Source organism: Cheilinus undulatus, linkage group 24 (genome assembly GCF_018320785.1).
Source record: "Cheilinus undulatus linkage group 24, ASM1832078v1, whole genome shotgun sequence".
NCBI classification, from domain to species: domain Eukaryota; kingdom Metazoa; phylum Chordata; class Actinopteri; order Labriformes; family Labridae; genus Cheilinus; species Cheilinus undulatus.
In genome coordinates, this window is record NC_054888.1 from 2,981,333 (window position 1) to 3,001,684 (window position 20,352).

Here is a 20,352-nt window from a genome sequence, read left to right on the forward strand (position 1 = left end):
AGAAAAAATACTGTAACTCCTCACATGACGGCCAATCAAAACCAAGACTGGAGCATAAGAAAGCATAAATGGCGTTGTGTATGGTACCTATGACGCCGTCACAGCTCTAGTCCATGATAACACTCAGAAATGTGATCCTCCTGTCCTCTAGGAACATTTGTCTCGCATCTCTGGAGTTCAGTGTGAGGAATGCTCGCAGCTGTCAGGCTGCACTAAACATGTTAAAGGTTAAAGTCACCACACAGGTTAATTCAGGTCAAATTCACTCAGTGTTATAACCTTCTCTGGTTATTTGATGAGCAGTGAAAGCAAATTTTATCCAACAAAGTTAAAAACAGCAGCAAAGACACTTTTTTGTTAGTTCTGTGACTTTAAAAATAAAAATAACCATTATCATGTTATGAATTGTTTTATGATTGTTTCACACATGATTTCAATTGTAAAAAAAATCAAGTTTATGGTTTTTATGTATTGTAAATGATCTCTTGCAGCCTGCCTGCAGTACCACCAATGACCACCAGAGGGCTGCACCTCTACCTTTGGGATCCACAGGAATAAACATTACAGTTTTTTACCATACCAGCAACACAGTGCCTCCCAAACCTCAGCATAAACGCTCTTACAATGACCTGTGTACAAACCACAGTTCCAAAAAAAGTTGGGACACAGTGAAAATCATTTTCATCCTATATTCAACTGAATACAGCAAAAAGACGAGACGTTTGATGTTCAAACTGACAATCTTTAGTGTTTTTTAGAAATAAACTAACATTCTGAGTTTGACGTCTGCAACAGGTTACATAAAAGTTTAGACGGGGGCAAAAAAAGACTGGGAAAGTTGTGGAACACTCAAAAAACCCTGGACATTTCCAAGATAAAGTTCCCCATGAACAAATAATCCAACGATTTATGAACAACATTCCTCAACATGCAACTGGAAAGGATGAAGAATTCTGACCATCCCAGTCCAGAACATCATCAACAGATTCAGAGCATCTGGAGAAACCTCTGCATGTAAGGGGCAAGAAAGGAACCCAACACTAAATGCCCCTGACCTTTGACCCCTCTGGTGGTGCTGCATTAAAAAAGTCATCATTCTGTGAAGGATCTCACAATATGGAAACACAAAACTGCTACCAGTTAGAACAGTATGTCACTGCATCTATAAATGTAAGAGAAGACTCTACTACGATAAGACAAAACCATAAATCAACGTCCAGAAGCTCCGCCCACTTCTCTGGGCTCAGGATCCCCCATTTCAAACTTGTAAAGGATTGTTTCAATGCAAAGCTCCAAAGCCAGGCTCTGTGATGATATGGCGTGTATTAGTGCCCATGGCAGGGGTCACCTGCACATCTGTGACGGCATCATTAATACTGAGAAGCGCATTCAGGTTTTGGAGCAACATTTGCATCTGTTAAGTTGACGTCTTACCACGGACGTCCCTGCTTATTTTAGCTAGACGATGCGAAGCCAGATTCTGCATATGTTACAACAGCATGGCTTCACAGTGAAAGACGGCGGGGCTTAGAGAGGCCTGCATGCAGCCCAGACCTGTCACCTGTTGAAACTGTACAACAGATACCCTGCACTGTTGAGCAACTTAAGAAGGAAGAATGTAAACATGCGCCTGTCCCAACTTTTTTGGAATGTGTCACAAGCATCCAATTCAGGGTATGCATTCAGTTCTAATTCACATCTGACACAACGTCCCAGCTTTTTTCAACGTTAAAATAATTATTTTACTTCTCTACAGTGTGAGAGCGTGCAGAATCAGACGACCTTTCCTACGACCACAGCTGACCTGAACGTGGGCTCTAATCCACGCTCACATGCATGTGCACATGTATGTTGACCTGGGTTAGGGTTAGGGTTAGGCTCGCCTCAATCCCATCAGACCGTCCATACAGCCTCAACATAAATGTAGCTCGTTTTATTTCCCGGCACATTGGTTTGACATGTGATGATGACAGGAGAGCTGCAGCACCTGCAGGGAGGATGGTAGACGGTAGAGTCACGTCACTAGGTAACGGCAGCAGAAATGATGAAGATTAAAGATGAGGAGATTAAAGCATGTGTGTGTGAGATTAAGAACTGAGGCTGAATTAGAGATAAATCAGTCGTGTCTGAGAAAAGATTATCAATAAATGAAGGATTTTAGAGCTGACAGGATTTAAACCCATCTAAAGAGAATAACAAAAGTGTGCTCACTAAACGTCATATTTAAACACACAGGTTATAAGAAAAGAGGGTTAGAACTGTGTAATGTCTGCTGGTTCATCCTCCATCCACTCTGACTGAGGTAAAAACATTTATCTAAATCAGTGTTAGTCAACCCTGCTCAACCAAAGAGCCGACCTCTGCAAGAGCCTCAATCTCAGTGGTGAAAACTGCCAACTAAAATACATTAAAGGTGGCAAAAATGGTCAAAAGGTGACAAAAATGTGGCAACAAATGAGTGAAAAGTGAACTGGAATGGGAAAATAAACAGCAAAATGGTGGGAAAAAGGGGAAAAAGTGGCATATTATTGCCAAAGGCAGCTTAAATGGGGGAGAAAAGGCATAAAGGGGCAAAAAATTGCAAAAAAAATAGGATAAAGTGTGAAGAATGGGCGAAACATGACAAAAAGTAGTGTCATAAATGGGCTAAAAGCAGCAAAAAGGTAGTAAAAGTAGCAAAAAAATTGGCAATAAGGGCAATGGAAACATACAGAGTAAAGTTAAACGTTGACAACTAGAGCCTATCTGTAAGAGTGGGAAACAAAATGGTTAATATTATCTGCAATGGATGATTTCTGAGGCCAATGTTTCCTTTAAGGTTTAATTTTTAACTAATATTTCAAACTTTGCTACATAGATAATGTAGCTATGTAGTACATGTAGCTGCTTTGTGAGCTTGACTTTAGCTACCCAAGTAACATAGCTTCATTATCCACAAAGCTAGGTGAGCTTTAGCTCCATTTTCTAAAGATCACTTAGAAACTTAGATAACTAAGCTACTTAGATAATGTAGCTACGTAGCATATGTAGCTGCTTTGTGCGCTTGACTTTAGCTACCAAAGTTACGTAGCTTCATTATCTATGTAGCTAAGTGAGCTTTAGAAAATGCAGCTAAAGCTCACTTAGTGACTTAGATAACTTAGCTACTTAGATAATGTAGCTACATAGCATATGTAGCTGCTTTGTGAGATTGACTTTAGCTACGAAAGTTACATAGCTTCATTATCCAAGTAGCTAAGTGAGGTTTAGAAAACACAGCTAAACCTAACTTAGCTACTTAGATAACTTAGCTACTTAGATAATGTAGCTACAGAGCATATGTAGCTGCTTTGCAAGCTTGACTTTAGCTACCTAAGTTACATAGCTATGTTATCCTAGTAGCTTAGTGAGTTTAAGAAAATGCAGCTTAAGTTAACTTAGCTACTTAGATAAGTGCCATACATAGCTGCTTTGTGAGTTTAGCTTTAGCTACCTTAGCTACGTAGCTTTGTTATCCACTTAGCTCCATTATCTACAGCTTAGTAAGCTATAGCAACATGAGCGTTATCAAATGTAGCTAAAGCTAAGGCTGCCTGTGTGTAATCTTTAAATTAAACTAAATTGTCCTGTCAAAATGTTTGTTTACAGAATTAGCATGGTAGCACCGCCTAGTGCTACACATTAATCTTAATAAATTCACACCATCATTACAAAGTATTATTTTTCTGTTTTCTTATTGACAGACGAGGATAGTTCTGTGTTACCTTCCCGGATGAGCCCCCAAGAAAACTATCCTGTTAAAATATACAGCACCAGCTTCAAGCTCTAATGTGGGCCATTTTTCATTTATGTTTGCTGCGGGACAAATAAAAATGGGCCACGGGCCACATTTGGCCCCCATGCCATAGTTTGGACACCCCTGCAGTAGGTGATGGTAGAATTTTTAGAGGGGCATGTGAGATTTGAATCAATCAAATGTTATGTATGAGGCTTACACCAACTTCCTGTGTAACTGGCGACATGTCTGAATGCTCCCCAGTGAGGACTTCAGATCTAAAAAAGCCTTATTTTGAAGCTAAGGTGAAGCTGGTGGACTTCCTGTTTGGATTTTAGCATGGGTCTAGGAGGCTGCAGGCTGCAGATGCATCATCTGATTTAAACATTAAAATCCCTTTAGTGTTAAAAATACTGAGACGACGAGCTGCACGTGTTTGTGCCTCCATGGGATGCAGAGCAGACTGGATCAGGATGTAAAGGAGACCTCTTTGTGTGGATGTGGCTCAGACTGCAGCCAGAATAACTCCCAGCTGGATTATTTATTTGAGACCCCCTCCCTCCTTCCTCGACTGTGTCAGCAGAGACAAAACATATCGACTGTTTCCACCCTGAGATCAAACGCTATTGGTCGAACCGGAACGTAAACAGGAAGAGAACAATTGAGACTGTGAGGCCGAAACAAGCAGAGAAGAAGAAGTGTGAAACAGAGGAAGGTTAAATTAAGCCTCATAACATCATTAAACTTTATCACCTACACTACATCTACATTCACATCTATTAAATACAAACATTAAAGGATAGTAGGGCCGCGATGATCATCAATTTTCACATAATCAAATACCTATAAACCTTTACAATCAATAAAACAAAGCTGCCTTTAAACTCCTGCTCCAAACATGTGACAGGTTTATTTTCTTACACAAGCCTGAGCCTGGTCCAGGTTTCTATCAACAGCGTGATAAAGCTTATTGACAGTCAGAAGTGAAACCCAAATATTGTAGTAAAACAAAGCGTGTGCTGCCAGGATGCTCTGGTTACATAACACAGAGAGGAACAGCTGATGGATGTGTGTCTAAGGAGCAGGCTGTAATTACGGATCAAATCCGGCTCAACCCTCAGATAAAGTCAGACACACAAATACGAGACAAAAGGATCTGCAGAGCTACTTTAACATCTATTTATCAGTCCTAATCCAGCTACATCCAAAGATTGTAATGCACTTATCCAAAAATACCTCCCAACCACTGTTAACAGTCCTAATAGTATCATTATGAGCTAGCTAATGCTAGCTAATTAGCACTCACCTATGCCTTTCACTTTTCAAATCACATCCTAAATAACTCAAACTGTCCAAACTTTTTCAGACTTTCTCCTCTACTGTAGCTATACTGATATGTAACATCACTGAAGCTACAATGTAGCTGAGACGCTCTGAATTTAGTGATTTAGAAAGTCTCAAAAGGGTCCACAGTGGCGCAGTCTTACAGTGTAAATGCACATGGCTGTTCCTCTCTAGGCTGGTGTTCATGCGTTGTTTTGAAGATGGAGATGATAACATGTGGTGCTGTAGCTCCTCGTAGTGGTCAATGGTAGCTGCTACTGTCTAAAACCCTCCTTGCCCTTCAGGCTACGTTTGTTATGTAGCCAAGTTAGCTAAAGCAATGTGAGCTTTAGCTAACTTAGCTACTTAGAAAATATAGATACGTAGCTTATAAAGCATTTTGGGCTTGGCTTTAGCTACATTAGCTGCAAGCTACACAGCTCTTTCATCCTAAGCTAAGTGAGCTTTAGAAAATGTAGCTAAAGCTAACTTGGCTACTTAGACAACTTAGCTACATAGCATATGTAGCTGATTTGTGAGCTTGGCTTGAGCTTCCTAAGTTATGTAGCTACGTTACCCAAGTAGCTTAGTGAGTTTTAGAAAATGTAGCTAAAGCTCACTTCGCTACTTAGATGAAGTTGATAAGTAGCATATGTAGCTGCTTTATGAGCTTGGCTTTAGCTACCTTAGATATGTAGCTTTGTTATCTACTTAGCACCATTGTAGTTAAGTATGCTATAGCAATGTGAGCTTCAGCAAACGTAGGTAAAGCTCACTGAGCTACTTAAGATAACTTAGCTACATAGATAATGTAGCTATGTAGCATATGTAGCTGCTTTGTGCAATTGGATTTATCTATCAACATTACGTAGCTTTATTATCCAAGTAGCTAAGTGGGCTTTAGAAAACGCAGCTAAAGCCAACTTAGCCACTCAGACCATGTAGATAGTATCATACATAGCTCCCTTGTGAGCATGGCTTTACCTACCTTAGCTACGTAGCTTTGTTATCTATTTAGCTCTATTATCTATAGCTAAGTAAGCTATAGAAATGTGAGCTTTAGCAAATGCAGCTAAAGCTAACTTAGTGTCTTAGATAACTTAGCTATTTAGCTAATGTAGCTACATAGCATTTGTAGCTCCCATTTTTGACACATTAAACACATTTTTTTGCCACTTTTCAACCACTCCTCCCCATTTTTTCTGCCACTTGCGCCTCACTTGAAACAATTTGGCCATTGTCTTCCAATTTTTGCCTCTTTCTAGAATTTTTTTGCCACTCTAAATAGCCTGTATTTAAATATTTTTGCCTTACAGATAGTCCACTTCTTTATTTTTCTCCTGCGCCCTGGCATTTGTGCACATCATAGCTTAGCTTTGAAATCTGTCACTTTCCAAGTGGTTGAGTCGACGTGCCCGCCCACATTTAGACGTTACCAAATAAGGTCATTCTGATTTAAGAAAGGAGGTTTGCATGTAAAAACCTGGTTTAGCATTTTTTGATTTTCAGAATGTTTTTATTATTAATTTATCTAAGATTTACATTGAATCCAGTCACTTTTAGGTAAGTTTAAGTTTTTGAAGGCACAAGCCAGAGCTTCCACACACCAAAGGTGTCACACAGCAAACACACAACCAGTCTAAAATGGCTGTCCTGCCTTTGGCTCTGGCCTTCACTGCTGCAGACATTAAAACAGCGATAAACTGACGCCTTTTATTAGAATATGGGCATCGACCAGAGCTGAATGTTTGAGAAGGCTGAGGTCAGTCACACCCAGAAATCAGCTGATGATCAGGGATTTCACACACAGATGATCACAAGATGTCAACGAATGATGGTGGTGGATTTCTGTGTTAAAATGATGAGAAACATCACAAGAACAGGCAAAACGAAAGAGGAAGTTTATGAGGACAAGTTCTGTCACCAGAAACACCAGAGGAAGTTCAAAAACCACAGATGACCATCAAAAATGACGAGAGCAGCAGTCAGCAGGGATTTTTCCCTGGGATTTCACAGTAAATGTACTTCTGCAGGCTTCAACCGTTCCCATCGTCTGTTTAAAAGCCAAACTAAGGAGTAATTTCATCTCCACCTGTCTTCATGACACAGCCTTTCCAACAGCTCCCCCTAAAAATACACAGGCGGGCTAAATAAAGACCAAAGTCTGCAGGAAAAGGACCAGAATAGACCTGAACCATCTCTGACAGGCAGCAGATCTGAGAAATCACCCAGCACACACCTGGGAGTGTGTCTGATCAACACAAATAGTCTGATGAATGCAGACACACTGAGCCATCACACAAGCACACAGGCTGCTGGGTAATTATGCCACCTTTTATTGAACCACCCTGAGTAAATAAGGATGTAGCAGTTTGCTAGAGCTGTACTTTACTGTCTGTTCTGTAGCTCTGCTGGAGATATTTACCAGAGGAGGAAAGTAGGGTAGTTTACACGTTAGATTAAAGAGCACATCAGCTGAAACATCTTTATAAGGCAGACTGCACCAGGGGCTCTACTGAAGGGGGGATATTAATGCAGTCACTTTACATTACAGGTTTTATTTAACTGACGTCACTCTGTAGAAATCTGTTTTCACTTTGACTTTAAAGAGGGGTTTTTATTTTATCTTATCAAAAAGACAAATTATATTGACCACGACTAATGTAACATTACATAATTAACTTTACTACATAATCCAATGTAGCTAAGTTAGCTTTACCAACCTGAACATTAGCAAATGTAGCTAAATGTAACGTAGTTATGTTGATAATGTATCTATATAGCCTACATACTGCATAGCTTTAGCAACATTAATTATGTAGCTACATCATCTGTAGCTAAGTAAGCTTTAGCAAATGAAGCTAAAGCTAATGTAGCTGCATTATCTATGGCTACTTTAGCTTAAGCTATGTGATGTGAGCTTTAACAAATGTAGCCACAGCTAATGAAGCTAGATAATGTTACATATGTAGCTACTTTGTGAGCTAAGCTTTAACTCAAGGGCTACATAGCTTTTTAGCTCTGTTATCTACATAGCTTACACACTGACATTACTACATGAGCCATTATAGCTAAATATTTGCAACATGCACTTTTACAAGTGAATGCAAATTTAGCTTAACTACGAGGTTAGAAGCAATTTTTTTGTCGCTGCTTTGAGAGATTAGCTTTAGCTCAAGGGCTACATAGCTATGTAGCGCTGTTATCTACATAGCTCACACATTTACGTTACATAAGTCAGTGTAGCTAAACTTTAGCAATGTGTGTTTATACAAATGAATGTAAATATAACTTAACTACATGGTTGGTACCGCTACAAAGCTTTTAATGCTGCTTTGTGAGCTTAGCTTCAGCTCAAGGGCTACATAGCTATGTAGCTCTGTTATCTACATAGCTCACACATTGACATTACTACATAAGCCAGTGTAGCTAAATCTTAGCTATGTGAGCTTTTACAATGAACATAAATATAACTTAACTACGTAGTTAACGCAGCTATATAGCTTTTGTTGCTGCTTTGTGAGCAAAGCTTTGGCTCAAGAGCTACATAGCTATGTAACTCTGTATTATACATAGCTTACACATTAATGTTAGTATATAAGCCAGCATAGCTAATATATATATATATAACTTAACTACATATATAGCATAGCTATGCAGCTTTTAACGCTGCTTTGTGAGCTTAGTTTTAGCTACATTAGCTACATAGCTACATTAGCTCCACTTTCTATGTTTCAGTGTTTTCAAGGAGGACTTGTTTTCTTCCTGTAAGCAGACCATTTACTCAGCTTTTTCAAACATTTTGTAATCAGGCCCATCAGGTAAGGTTTTTAACTTTTGGTATCCTAACCCTCACCTTGACCTTTAACCTAACAACACACCTTTATCATTTCTGAAGAGACATTTCTGTAAGCCGGAATATACCGAAGAAAACAACACTGACAGCAACCAAGACAACGCTGATCCGATGTAGCATCAGGCCTGAAATCACGCACAGCTGGAATAGGGTGTGTACATCTCACATTAAACTACAATCAGGGGGGCGTGCCGGTAGTCGAGTGGTTAAGGCATACACCGTGTACATGGGCGGCCCGGGTTCAAGTCCAGCCTGTGGCACCATCTCCCGCATGTCTCCCCCCGCTCCCCTCCCTGCCCCCGAGTCCATCCACTGTCCTCCTCCCTCCAATAAAGGCAGGAAAAGGCCCAAAAATAAATCTTTAAAAAAGAAAAAGACTACAAACAGGAGACATGGCCTGTTTTAGATGAGAATAACCATCTATACTTGCACCTCTATTGTCCACAGGCGCATAAATCCCAGTTAGATATCTCTGCTTTATTTCTGACTACAGTTGGTCCTTTGTTACTCCCTGTCGTCTATTATCCAAGCTCAGACCTAATGAATACTTTCTCTTATAACAGAGGAGCGTTTATGACATCAGAAAAGGTCTGATGAAGGAGATAAAGGAGGATTTGTGCTCCTCTGAATCTGGTTCAACAGTTATGGATCTGTATTCTCTGTAGGAGTATGGGATCATAATGCACCACTTCTGCAGCTCTAATGTCTGCATGCATGCTCTCTGCAGAAATTATTCCTGCTTAGAGCCCGTAACAGTGGTGTGAGCAAGTTTTAAAGTAAAAGTCACAACGACAACTACTGGTCTGGCATGCATCCTGCAGCATTTTTAGTCACTTCTACAGATCTGGTTGCATGGTGCTTGTTGTCAAAACCTCGTCAACTGAAGGTAAAACTATTAGAGAATCTTGAAATGAAGATTTAGCCTTCAGTGGATCGTTAGCCTTAAATGTACTGATTCTGACAGGAAACTGTGCTGCTGCTCGCCGTCCTGTTTGAATGAAGACTTAAAAAATAAATTCAAATTTAAAAAACTTTTCATGATTGATAAAAATGTGGGAAATTGATGTTAATAACACCAAAGATTAGAAAAACAGCATCTCTTGGTAGATTCTGCAGATTTTCAATGCACATACATGGTTTTAGAAATTGTTAAAAACCCATTTGGACAGCCTAAATTTTTATAGTTATGACTTTACTTGTAAAGAAAATGCTTCAGTAATATTTCTAACGGTGCAAATGCTGCAAGAGAAAAAAAAACTGCATGTGGTTCTTACACCTAAAAAGAGACGAGAAGCTGCACATTGTGCACAACTTAAAGTCATCCTAGCTACTCAGAAGAGCATCTCTAAATCAGGCAAATATGAGCAAAAAAACAGGGACTTTTAATAAAAATCAAAAGGTTTCAGAAGGATTAAGAGCTAGACCTGCATGCCACCTTTAGTCTGCTTCATTTTTAAAACAGAAAACAGGAAAATCTGACATTCAAAGGCACATTTAGGGGTAAAAATTCTCAAATCTGAGCCCTGACAACACCTAACACCTGCTAGGACACACAGAAATCCACTCACTCTGCAGCCGCTGGCAGCACTGGCTGTATCTGTAGTAACTCTCCATTTCCTCCAGCGAGATGCACACCAAACTGCCCTCGTCATATTCCTGCGTTTCCTTCATCCCGTCACGCCGTCCGTCTGATCTCCTCTCTCTCCCTCGCCGTCTCCTTTATCTCCACAGGTAGAGAAGAAGGAGGAAAATATCCTCCGCCTCATCCTGATCTGCTCATTTGTGTTTCAGAATCCCTCCCTGATCATCTCACACGCTTACACACACCTGTCAGAGTTTCTTAAGTAATCACACCACTCCTCTCTGCTCGGCTCCTCCTCGCCGCTCTGGAAGTCTGCTCGATTATAAATAAAGACTGGGAGCAAAGACAACCTCATCAGAACACAGTTTGGATAAAAGCATCTATAATCACAAACTAAAGAAGCCTGAAGAACATTCTGGTCATGAAAGCTAATAAAGCGCCACCACTGCAGTTCCTTAAACGGCCACTAGAGGCAGGGTTCAAATATGAGTTAATTCCCATAAAGTCCCATATTAACATGTTTCTTGAAATTCAGTAGTCTTTGTTTTTTGTTTGACCTCCGTCTGAAAAGGGTAAAGAGAAAAGTTTAAGAGAAACTGACTTAATACAAAATGTTTTTGTTGTTGTTTTTATAAATAAAGAATTAACAATATGACCACCACCTTAATTTTTTTCTTAAAAAATAGCAACCAGAAAAGTTGGAACATCACAGGGGAGAAAAGCAAATGTGTCCCTACAATGTAGTTCCTCATGCGGCCACTAGAGGCAGGTTTTAAATGTGATTAATTTCCAATAGGGCCCCATGTTAACATGCTTCTTATTTCTCTACTAAAAATCGAATCAATACAAAAATGTATTTGATGTTTTTTTTATGAATTAAGAATAAATAATATGACCACAACCTTTTTGTTTTCTTGTAATGTTTTTTCCAGCAACAAAGCTGCAAAATCACAGGGTAAAACAGATGTGTCCCCGCCCTAAAGAACCAAAGCAATGTAGTTCCTCATATGGCCACTAGAGGCTGGCTCCAAAAGTGAGTAAACCCCCATAAAGCCCAATGTTATGTCCATTTTGAAGTAAAAATAAATATTTTTACATGGAAATCAAATGTAAAATTGCCACATTTTTTTGTAGTTTTTTTTTCCAGATTAACTCACAATGTTTTTAAAGATTTTACAAATAGGAAACATAATTTTTATCCACTAACCAAAATCTCAGATGATGTCATGCAGCAGCGTAGAATTCCCCATGGGGGGCAAAAAGGGATTTCTGCAAGTAGAAACGCTGCCAAAAGGTCATGTTCGGAGCGGTTTCAGACTACGCCATGGTTTAGCACATTAAACTCTCATCTTTCTCATGTTTTCTCATCTAATCTCCCTCCAGGGATGGGAAATCAGTCTCTCTTAAGAGATCCGGATCATTTGGCTCAGCTCAGTAGACAGCTCGTCACTTTTTAACAGTCTGGGTTTTTAAATGTGGATTAAAAAGCGACAAAGGTAGGAGGAAAGGAAACTGGCACTCAAACAGGAGCTAGCTACAGTGGCTCACATTAAAGAGCCGTTCAGTAGAACAGGCTCGTTCATGAACGGCACACTCACTCTTACCCTACAAGGTTTGTTAAAAGAGAAATGTTAGGATAAAAAATCCCTGAAATTTCCTTATTTCTAATTCAAAAATTTGCCAATAAATGCACAAAGAAGATGGAGCATGAAGAGTTTAGAGGACTTTGAATGTTTTTACAGAAAGAGTCTTTTTTCTTTGTTTTCTCTTTTTTTGTGAATCCTTCTCAGCTCTACTTAAAAAAAAGCCTTCTAAATATTTTTTAAATAACTTAAATTATGCATAAAACCCCTTAAAAAATCACCTGCAGGGGTGCAGGTGGCCTGGTGGTTTAAGGTGCGCCCCATGTATGCAGTCTGCCCGGGTTCAAAGGCCAAAATAAATCTAAAAAAAAAAAAATTAAAAATCACCTACATGTGTTTCTACGCCGAGTTTTGGTTTGGAGGAGAGTCATCTTTGATCAGCTTCTCTCACATAGAGACCTCAGACCTAAACCAAACCCAGCCAAACTCCTGCACACGGACCTGCAGCTGTGATTTTCTCGCCCTGATGTTGGAATAATGAGGGGAAACACAGCAGGGGAAGTCCTCCTCTGTCAGACTAATTTAGACTGGGACGTTCAGCCTTTAGGACAGAAAACCCACACCTGAACCTCCACAAACCAACACTAACCTCTTCTCCAGCCCGGTACACGCCTCCTGCTCTGCGTTTGTCGCGTTAATGCGCCGATAGAGGCGGTCAGATTGTAAATAAGTCGACTCAGCACGCCCTGGCCGTCTTGAATCAGCTCCAAAAGAGACATCGCTGTACCAACATCATCCTCGGTCTGTGAGCTCGTTCAGGCGGCCCTTCCTGTTTGTTCTGGTGAATGTGTGATTGTTTATGTGGCTTCATGTCTGAGCCGTGTTTATCACAGGAAGAGACGGGTGGAGGTCAACGACTTAAACCCCCCACAGCTAATTAGAGCCGCTTTAGAAATGAGCCGTTTCATGTCACAACTAACGGCTGAACTTTTGACCACCAGGGTTCAAAAGTCATCCAGAATGTCCCTGAACCTTCACTGGTTAGTTCATAATACCAAGAAAATCACAGCAAAAGTCCAAAACAACCAAGAAAAATAGTTTTTCCTTGTTCTGTGTTCTCTGGAAGAAATTTCCTCGTAGCCGTTGTTGGTCTACTCTCCCGTCTCTTTGTTGTTTTTTTTTTCACCTTAAGTTCCAGATAATATTGACCATGATTACTCTAAAAATCAATAAAAGAGTTAAACATCTTATAGGCACTATAACTGCATAGATAATGTAGATAATGTAGCTAAAATACGTTAGCCACGTCAATTACGTAGCTAAATGAGCTAAAGCTAAGCTCATAAAGCAGGATGTAGGTACGTTCTCTATGTAGCTACGTTAGCCTGAGCTTCATATGCTAAAGCTAACATAGCTAAAGCTAACTAATGTAGTAATAATGATAATAATGTAGTTAGCATAGCAGCGTTAGCTTTGGCTGTGTTTATGTCATAATGTTATACGTAGCTAGTGTAGCTTTGCAGGTTAAGCTAAGTTAACAAAGAAGCTACTTAAGCTAAAAAGGTATGTGCTGTACATAGTAATGTGTACTTGTGCTATACTTGCTAAAGCTTACATTGCTAAAGCTAACTAATGTAGTAATAACGATAATAATGTAGCTAGCATAGCTGTGTTAGCTTTGGCTATTTTTGCTACAGATCACATTTCTGAAGCTAACTTATGTCGTAACATTATTACATAGCTAATGTCACTTTGCAAGCTAAGCTAAAACTCACAAGCAGCTACTTAAGCTACATAGGTATGTGTTATCTATAGTCACATTCGCTTGAGCTTAGTTTGCTAAAGCTCATGTTGCTTAAGCCAACTTTGTAGTAACAGTATTAATAACAAAGCTAGCGCAGCTGTATTAGCTTTGACTAATTTGCTAAAGCTCATATTTTTTAAGCTAACTTATGAAGTAACTTAACTACATATCTGGAATATTGATGTTACCTTAGCTAACGCTAAGCTCACAAAGCAGCTACTTTAGCCATATAGGATGATCTCTGGGTAGTTACAACAGCTTGAGATATGTTTGCTAAAGCTCACGTTGCTACAGGTAACTTATGCAGTAACATTAATTACGTAGCCAGTGTAGCTGTGCTAGCTTTGCTTCAGCATAAAGCAGCTATTTAAGCTATGTAGGTATGTTCTGTACTTAGGCTACATTCTCTAGGTAGTTACATTAGCTTGAGCTATGTTTGCATAAGCTCACATTGCTAAAGCTAACATGTAGTAATGATGCTTATTATGTTGCTAGTATATTTGTGTAAGCTTTAGCTACGTTTGCTAAAGCTCACGTTGCTTAAGCCAACTTATCTATAAATGTTTACTATGTAGCTAGCATATACAGAACTACATACAAAGCTAAGCTCATAAAGAAGCTACTTAAGCTACATTCTCTAAATAGTTACATTAGCTTAGCTACATTTCCTAAAGCTCACATAGCTAAAGCTAACTTATGTAGGAATGTTAACTAGCTGATGCTTTTCTCTGTGTTGTTTATGAAATGTTGTTTAGTCTGTAATGTTTGCTACATGGTTATTTCAGAAATGTGACGTCAGACTTTGATTATAAACGATGTTGAATTCAAAGAAAAATCTAAAATGTTGTACTGGTAAATTACGGCACTTCCTCTCTGAGATATACGGCGTCTCAGGTGAACAGTCTGGTGTTGGCCGTCTGTTGTAGCAGTGACTGGAACTCTACGGCCGACCTGACAACCTGTGAAATCCCACACAGCTGTGGGAACTGTGGTGAAGACAGCAAAGCTGAAACTAAACTGGAGTCATAGGTGAAAGTCTCTACCTCCTTTAGACTATCTCATTTCTTTATTTCATTGATTCCTTATCCCATAATCACACAGGCCTAACCTAGATTAAACCCTTTAAAGGGAAGCAAACAAGGGCATCAGGCGCTGCTCATTAACAGTCATTCTGAGAGATCTGATTTATTTATCAATAAAGAGGACAAGGCAGAGTCCAGGAGATCAAAACCTACGTAGGCACACTCTGAACATAATGAAGGAGAAATTCAATTATTCTCCAAGCGCTCTCTTAGTAACTATAATAAACAACTCATAATTCTTAATCCTGTTATAGTCGATCTATTCGGGTACTTTTTATTCAGGACTTTTACACAACAGCAGGGTATTATACTACTTCTAACGGTCTGTGACAGTGGCCATCGCGGTCTGCAGCCAGACCGCTCTCAACGTTTGAGACTCATTCCAGAGAAAAATCTCCCAAAATTCCAGGAAATCCAATGAAAATGCGTCATACATACAATCATACACCCAGCCAATGGGAATATGACTGTACATACGACCCTATTTATTCAAAATAAAAAATAAAATTAAAATATTGAGTTATAAAGGTCCAAAGATGAGAAAAAATCAAAGATTTTAAATTGAAAGGGTTCATATTTGGGATTAAAATTCATATATTAAAAATCCCAAATTATAACTTTAAATGCAAAATATTAGGTGAAATTCAAAACAATAACTTAAATTTTGAATCAAAAAAAGGTCAATAATTGGGGACTCAAGTTACATTTAAAAGTTGAAAAAGGTCTAGATGTGAAAAAAAAAATTCTACATCAAGAGTTTTTAAGGTGAAATATTAAATATTCAAAACAATAAGTTGAATTTTTGAATCAAAAAGGTCAATAATTGGGGATAAAAGTTATATTAAAGAGTCGAAAAAATAAAGATGTGTGAAAAAAAATTCTAAATCAAGTGTATTAAAAGTGAAAAATGAGATAAAATTCAAATTCATACCATTAACTGATTGAGCGCCAGCCCTTTTATAAAATGGAAAGTGGCTTGTGCCATTGTTTTTGGCCATTTGAGTCATCTTTCAAGACCCACAGAATATTTTGTACTATGATTCTGAAAACACCAAATAGCTCAAATGAAAGAAAGAAGAAACTCTCTATTTCATCATGGAAAGACTGTTTGTTTGCACCTTGTTCCATTCTTGATTTATCTGAAGTTAAATAGAGGCTAGTTTCACCAAAAAGACCACTTTTTTTCTAGAAAGCTGAGAAAAATGCATTTTTGTGAAAGAGAGTCTGTCAAACAATGATTTGAAAGTTGGCACTCAAGCATTGTTTTTTAAATGACGTATATATACGTCCATGGCACTCAAGCGTTGTTTTTTAAATGACGTATATATAAGTCTATGGCACTCAAGCGTTGTTTTTTAAATGACGTATATATACGTCTATGGCACTCAAGCGTTGTTTTTTAAATGACGTATATATACGTCTATGGCACTCAAGCGTTGTTTTTTTAAATGACGTATATATACGTCTATGGCACTCAAGCGTTGTTTTTTTAAATGACGTGTATATACATCTATGGCACTCAGGCGTTGTTTTTTAAATGACGTATATATACGTCTATGGCACTCAATGTTGATACCGTCTGAAAAAAGAAAAAAAAAAAGAAAAAAACCATAAAAATATCTGCACTAGAGAGGTTCCTATGTAGGGAGTAAGGGGGGTTTGTTTCACATTAGCTCTAAAGTTATTTTATGGGCTCTAGCTCATTATTAACTGCATGTTTTATTTGAATTTGTATCTTAATCTGACCGTATCTAAAAATGCAATAAAAACGCCTTTGTGCCACCGGTAGCCTGGTGGTTATGTCTGCATGCTGTCAATAAGATGTCCTGGAAGTGGACGGTCCAGGTTCAAATGATCCGTGGCTCCTTCTCTGCATGTCATTCCCCATTCTATCTCTCTGACTCTATCTACTGTCTTATACAAAGACATTAAAAGCCAAAAAATAAATCTTAAACAATCATCAAAGTTTAAGAGAAACTCTGCATCAGGAGTCAAAGACAGCTCATTGAATTTTGACCAAAAAGATCCTGATAGAGAGACAAATAAGAGGAAAGATCTACAAGAGTTTCTTGTCATGTTCTAAAAGAGTTTCCATAACAACAGTGTTCATGTTCACCAGGCTAATAAAGTCACACAGACAGCGAGGATCCTTACCGCTGATCGTAGACATCACCTCAACGCCTTCCTCCACGTCTTCAGGTACAGATGTCTGCTGTCCCATCCTTACCTCTGCTCACTCTCCTCTTTTCATGAACTCCTTAAAAAGCACAAAGTTTCACCAAAATTATGAACTCAAACTGTAGAACCCAGGAGAATGACTTGTCAGCTGCTGATTTAGGTGGAGAAACAACAAGAGGAACAGAAAGAGAGCGATGCACGGTCCATTTAATCTGGTCAGCAGCGTGCAGAGAGAGAGAGAGAGAAAGGAGGAAGGAAGACAAACATGCACACAACATGCCCACATTACAGCACTGAAGGCACTTCGATGTTACACAACACAGAACAACATCCATGTCTTTGAGAAATGAACACACGACTATCCTCAGCAGTGTTAACAACATTACAGGAGCTAATTTCATCTGGTCTCTATAACCTGTTGGCTGTCTGGAGTTAGACATGTGTGGTCAACCTGGGTCATTCATTAATGCAGATATGGGTGAGAGGACCATCACATGCAACTCACATATTATACTATCATGACAAGGAAAATGGGCTACAACAGCTACACTGGGGTTCATCAAAGCAGGTGATATTTACAGCCAATACAGGCCATTATTTACATCTGATACAGGCCATTATTTACATCTGATACAGGCCGTTATTTACATCTGATACAGGCCATTATTTACATCTGATACAGGCCATTATTTACATCTGATACAGGCCATTATTTACATCTGATACAGGCCATTATTTACAGCCAATACAGGCCATTATTTACATCTGATACAGGCCATTATTTACAGCTGATACAGGCCATTATTTACATCTGATACAGGCCATTATTTAGAGCTGATACAGGCCATTGTTTACATCTGATACAGGCCATTATTTACAGCCAATAAAGGCCATTATTTACATCTGATAATGGGCCATTATTTACATCTGATACAGGCCATTATTTACATCTGATACAGGCCATTACTGACAGCTGATACAGGCCATTATTTACAGCCAATACAGGCCATTATTTACAGCCAATACAGGCCATTATTTACATCTGATACAGGCCATTATTTACAGCTGATACAGGCCATTATTTACAGCCAATACAGGCCATTATTTACATCTGATACAGGCCATTATTTACAACTGATACAGGCCATTATTTACAGCCAATACAGGCCATTATTTACAGCTGATACAGGCCACTATTTACATCTGATACAGGCCATTATTTACAGCTGATACAGGCCACTATTTACATCTGATACAGGCCATTACTGACAGCTGATACAGGCCATTATTTACAGCCAATACAGGCCATTATTTACATCTGATACAGGCCATTATTTACATCTGATACAGGCCATTACTGACAGCTGATACAGGACATTATTTACATCTGATACAGGCCATTATTTACAGCTGAAACAGGCCATTATTTACAGCTGATACAGGACATTATTTACATCTGATACAGGCCATTACTGACAGCTGATACAGGTCATTATTTACATCTGATACAGGCCATTATTTACATCTGATACAGGCCATATTTTACATCTGATACAGGCCATTGTTTACATCTGATACAGGCCATTATTTACATCTGATACAGGCCATTATTTACATCTGATACAGGCCATTATTTACATCTGATACAGGCCATTATTTACATCTGATACAGGCCATTATTTACATCTGATACAGGCCATTATTTACATCTGATACAGGCCATTATTTACAGCCAATACAGGCCATTATTTACATCTGATACAGGCCATTATTTACATCTGATACAGGCCATTATTTACATCTGATACAGGCCATTATTTACATCTGATACAGGCCATTATTTACATCTGATACAGGCCATTATTTACAGCCAATAAAGGCCATTATTTACATCTGATAATGGGCCATTATTTACATCTGATACAGGCCATTACTGACAGCTGATACAGGCCATTATTTACAGCCAATACAGGCCATTATTTACAGCCAATACAGGCCATTATTTACATCTGATACAGGCCATTATTTACAGCTGATACAGGCCATTATTTACAGCCAATACAGGCCATTATTTACAGCTGATACAGGCCACTATTTACATCTGATACAGGCCATGATACAGGCCATATGTTATCTGATACAGGCCATTATTTACATCTGATACAGGCCATTATTTACATCTGATACAGGCCATTATTTACATCTGATACAGGCCATTACTGACAGCTGATACAGGCCATTATTTACAGCCAATACAGGCCATTATTTACATCTGATACAGGCCATTATTTACATCTGATACAGGCCATTACTGACAGCTGATACAGGACATTATTTACATCTGATACAGGCCATTATTTACAGCTGATACAGGCCATTATTTACAGCTGATACAGGACATTATTTACATCTGATACAGGCCATTACTGACAGCTGATACAGGTCATTATTTACATCTGATACAGGCCATTATTTACATCTGATACAGGCCATATTTTACATCTGATACAGGCCATTATTTACATCTGATACAGGCCATTATTTACATCTGATACAGGCCATTATTTACATCTGATACAGGCCATTATTTACAGCTGATACAGGCCATTGTTTACATCTGATACAGGCCATTGTTTACATCTGATACAGGCCATTATTTACATCTGATACAGGCCATTATTTACATCTGATACAGGCCATTACTTACATCTGATACAGGCCATTATTTACATCTGATACAGGCCATTATTTACATCTGATACAGGCCATTATTTACATCTGATACAGGCCATTATTTACATCTGATACAGGCCATTATTTACATCTGATACAGGCCATTATTTACAGCTGATACAGGCCATTATTTACATCTGATACAGGCCATTATTTACAGCTGATACAGGCCATTACTGACAGCTGATACAGGCTGTTATTTACAGCCGATACAGGCCATTACTGACAGCCAATACAGGCCATTATTTACAGCTGATACAGGCCACTATTTACATCTGATACAGGCCATTATTTACAGCTGATACAGGCCATTACTGACAGCTGATACAGGTCATTATTTACAGCCAATACAGGCCATTATTTACATCTGATACAGGCCATTATTTACATCTGATACAGGCCATTACTGACAGCTGATACAGGACATTATTTACAGCTGATACAGGCCACTATTTAC

General features: G+C 38.8%; 1 protein-coding gene across 3 annotated transcripts in view; it reads right to left on the reverse strand.

Annotated features, from left to right (window-relative positions):
* mcf2la (mcf.2 cell line derived transforming sequence-like a) overlaps positions 1-20,352 on the reverse strand; it is a 115,486-nt gene that overhangs the window by 76,696 nt on the left and 18,438 nt on the right. For 2 of the 3 annotated variants that reach the window (XM_041781823.1, XM_041781825.1), the window contains exon 3: positions 17,139-17,241. In XM_041781823.1, coding sequence (XP_041637757.1) covers positions 17,139-17,205 — 67 coding nt within the window. In that variant the 5' untranslated portion in view covers positions 17,206-17,241. Of the gene's footprint in view, positions 1-17,138; positions 17,318-20,352 lie in introns of those variants that run through there. The other variant, XM_041781824.1, reaches the window with a different exon arrangement.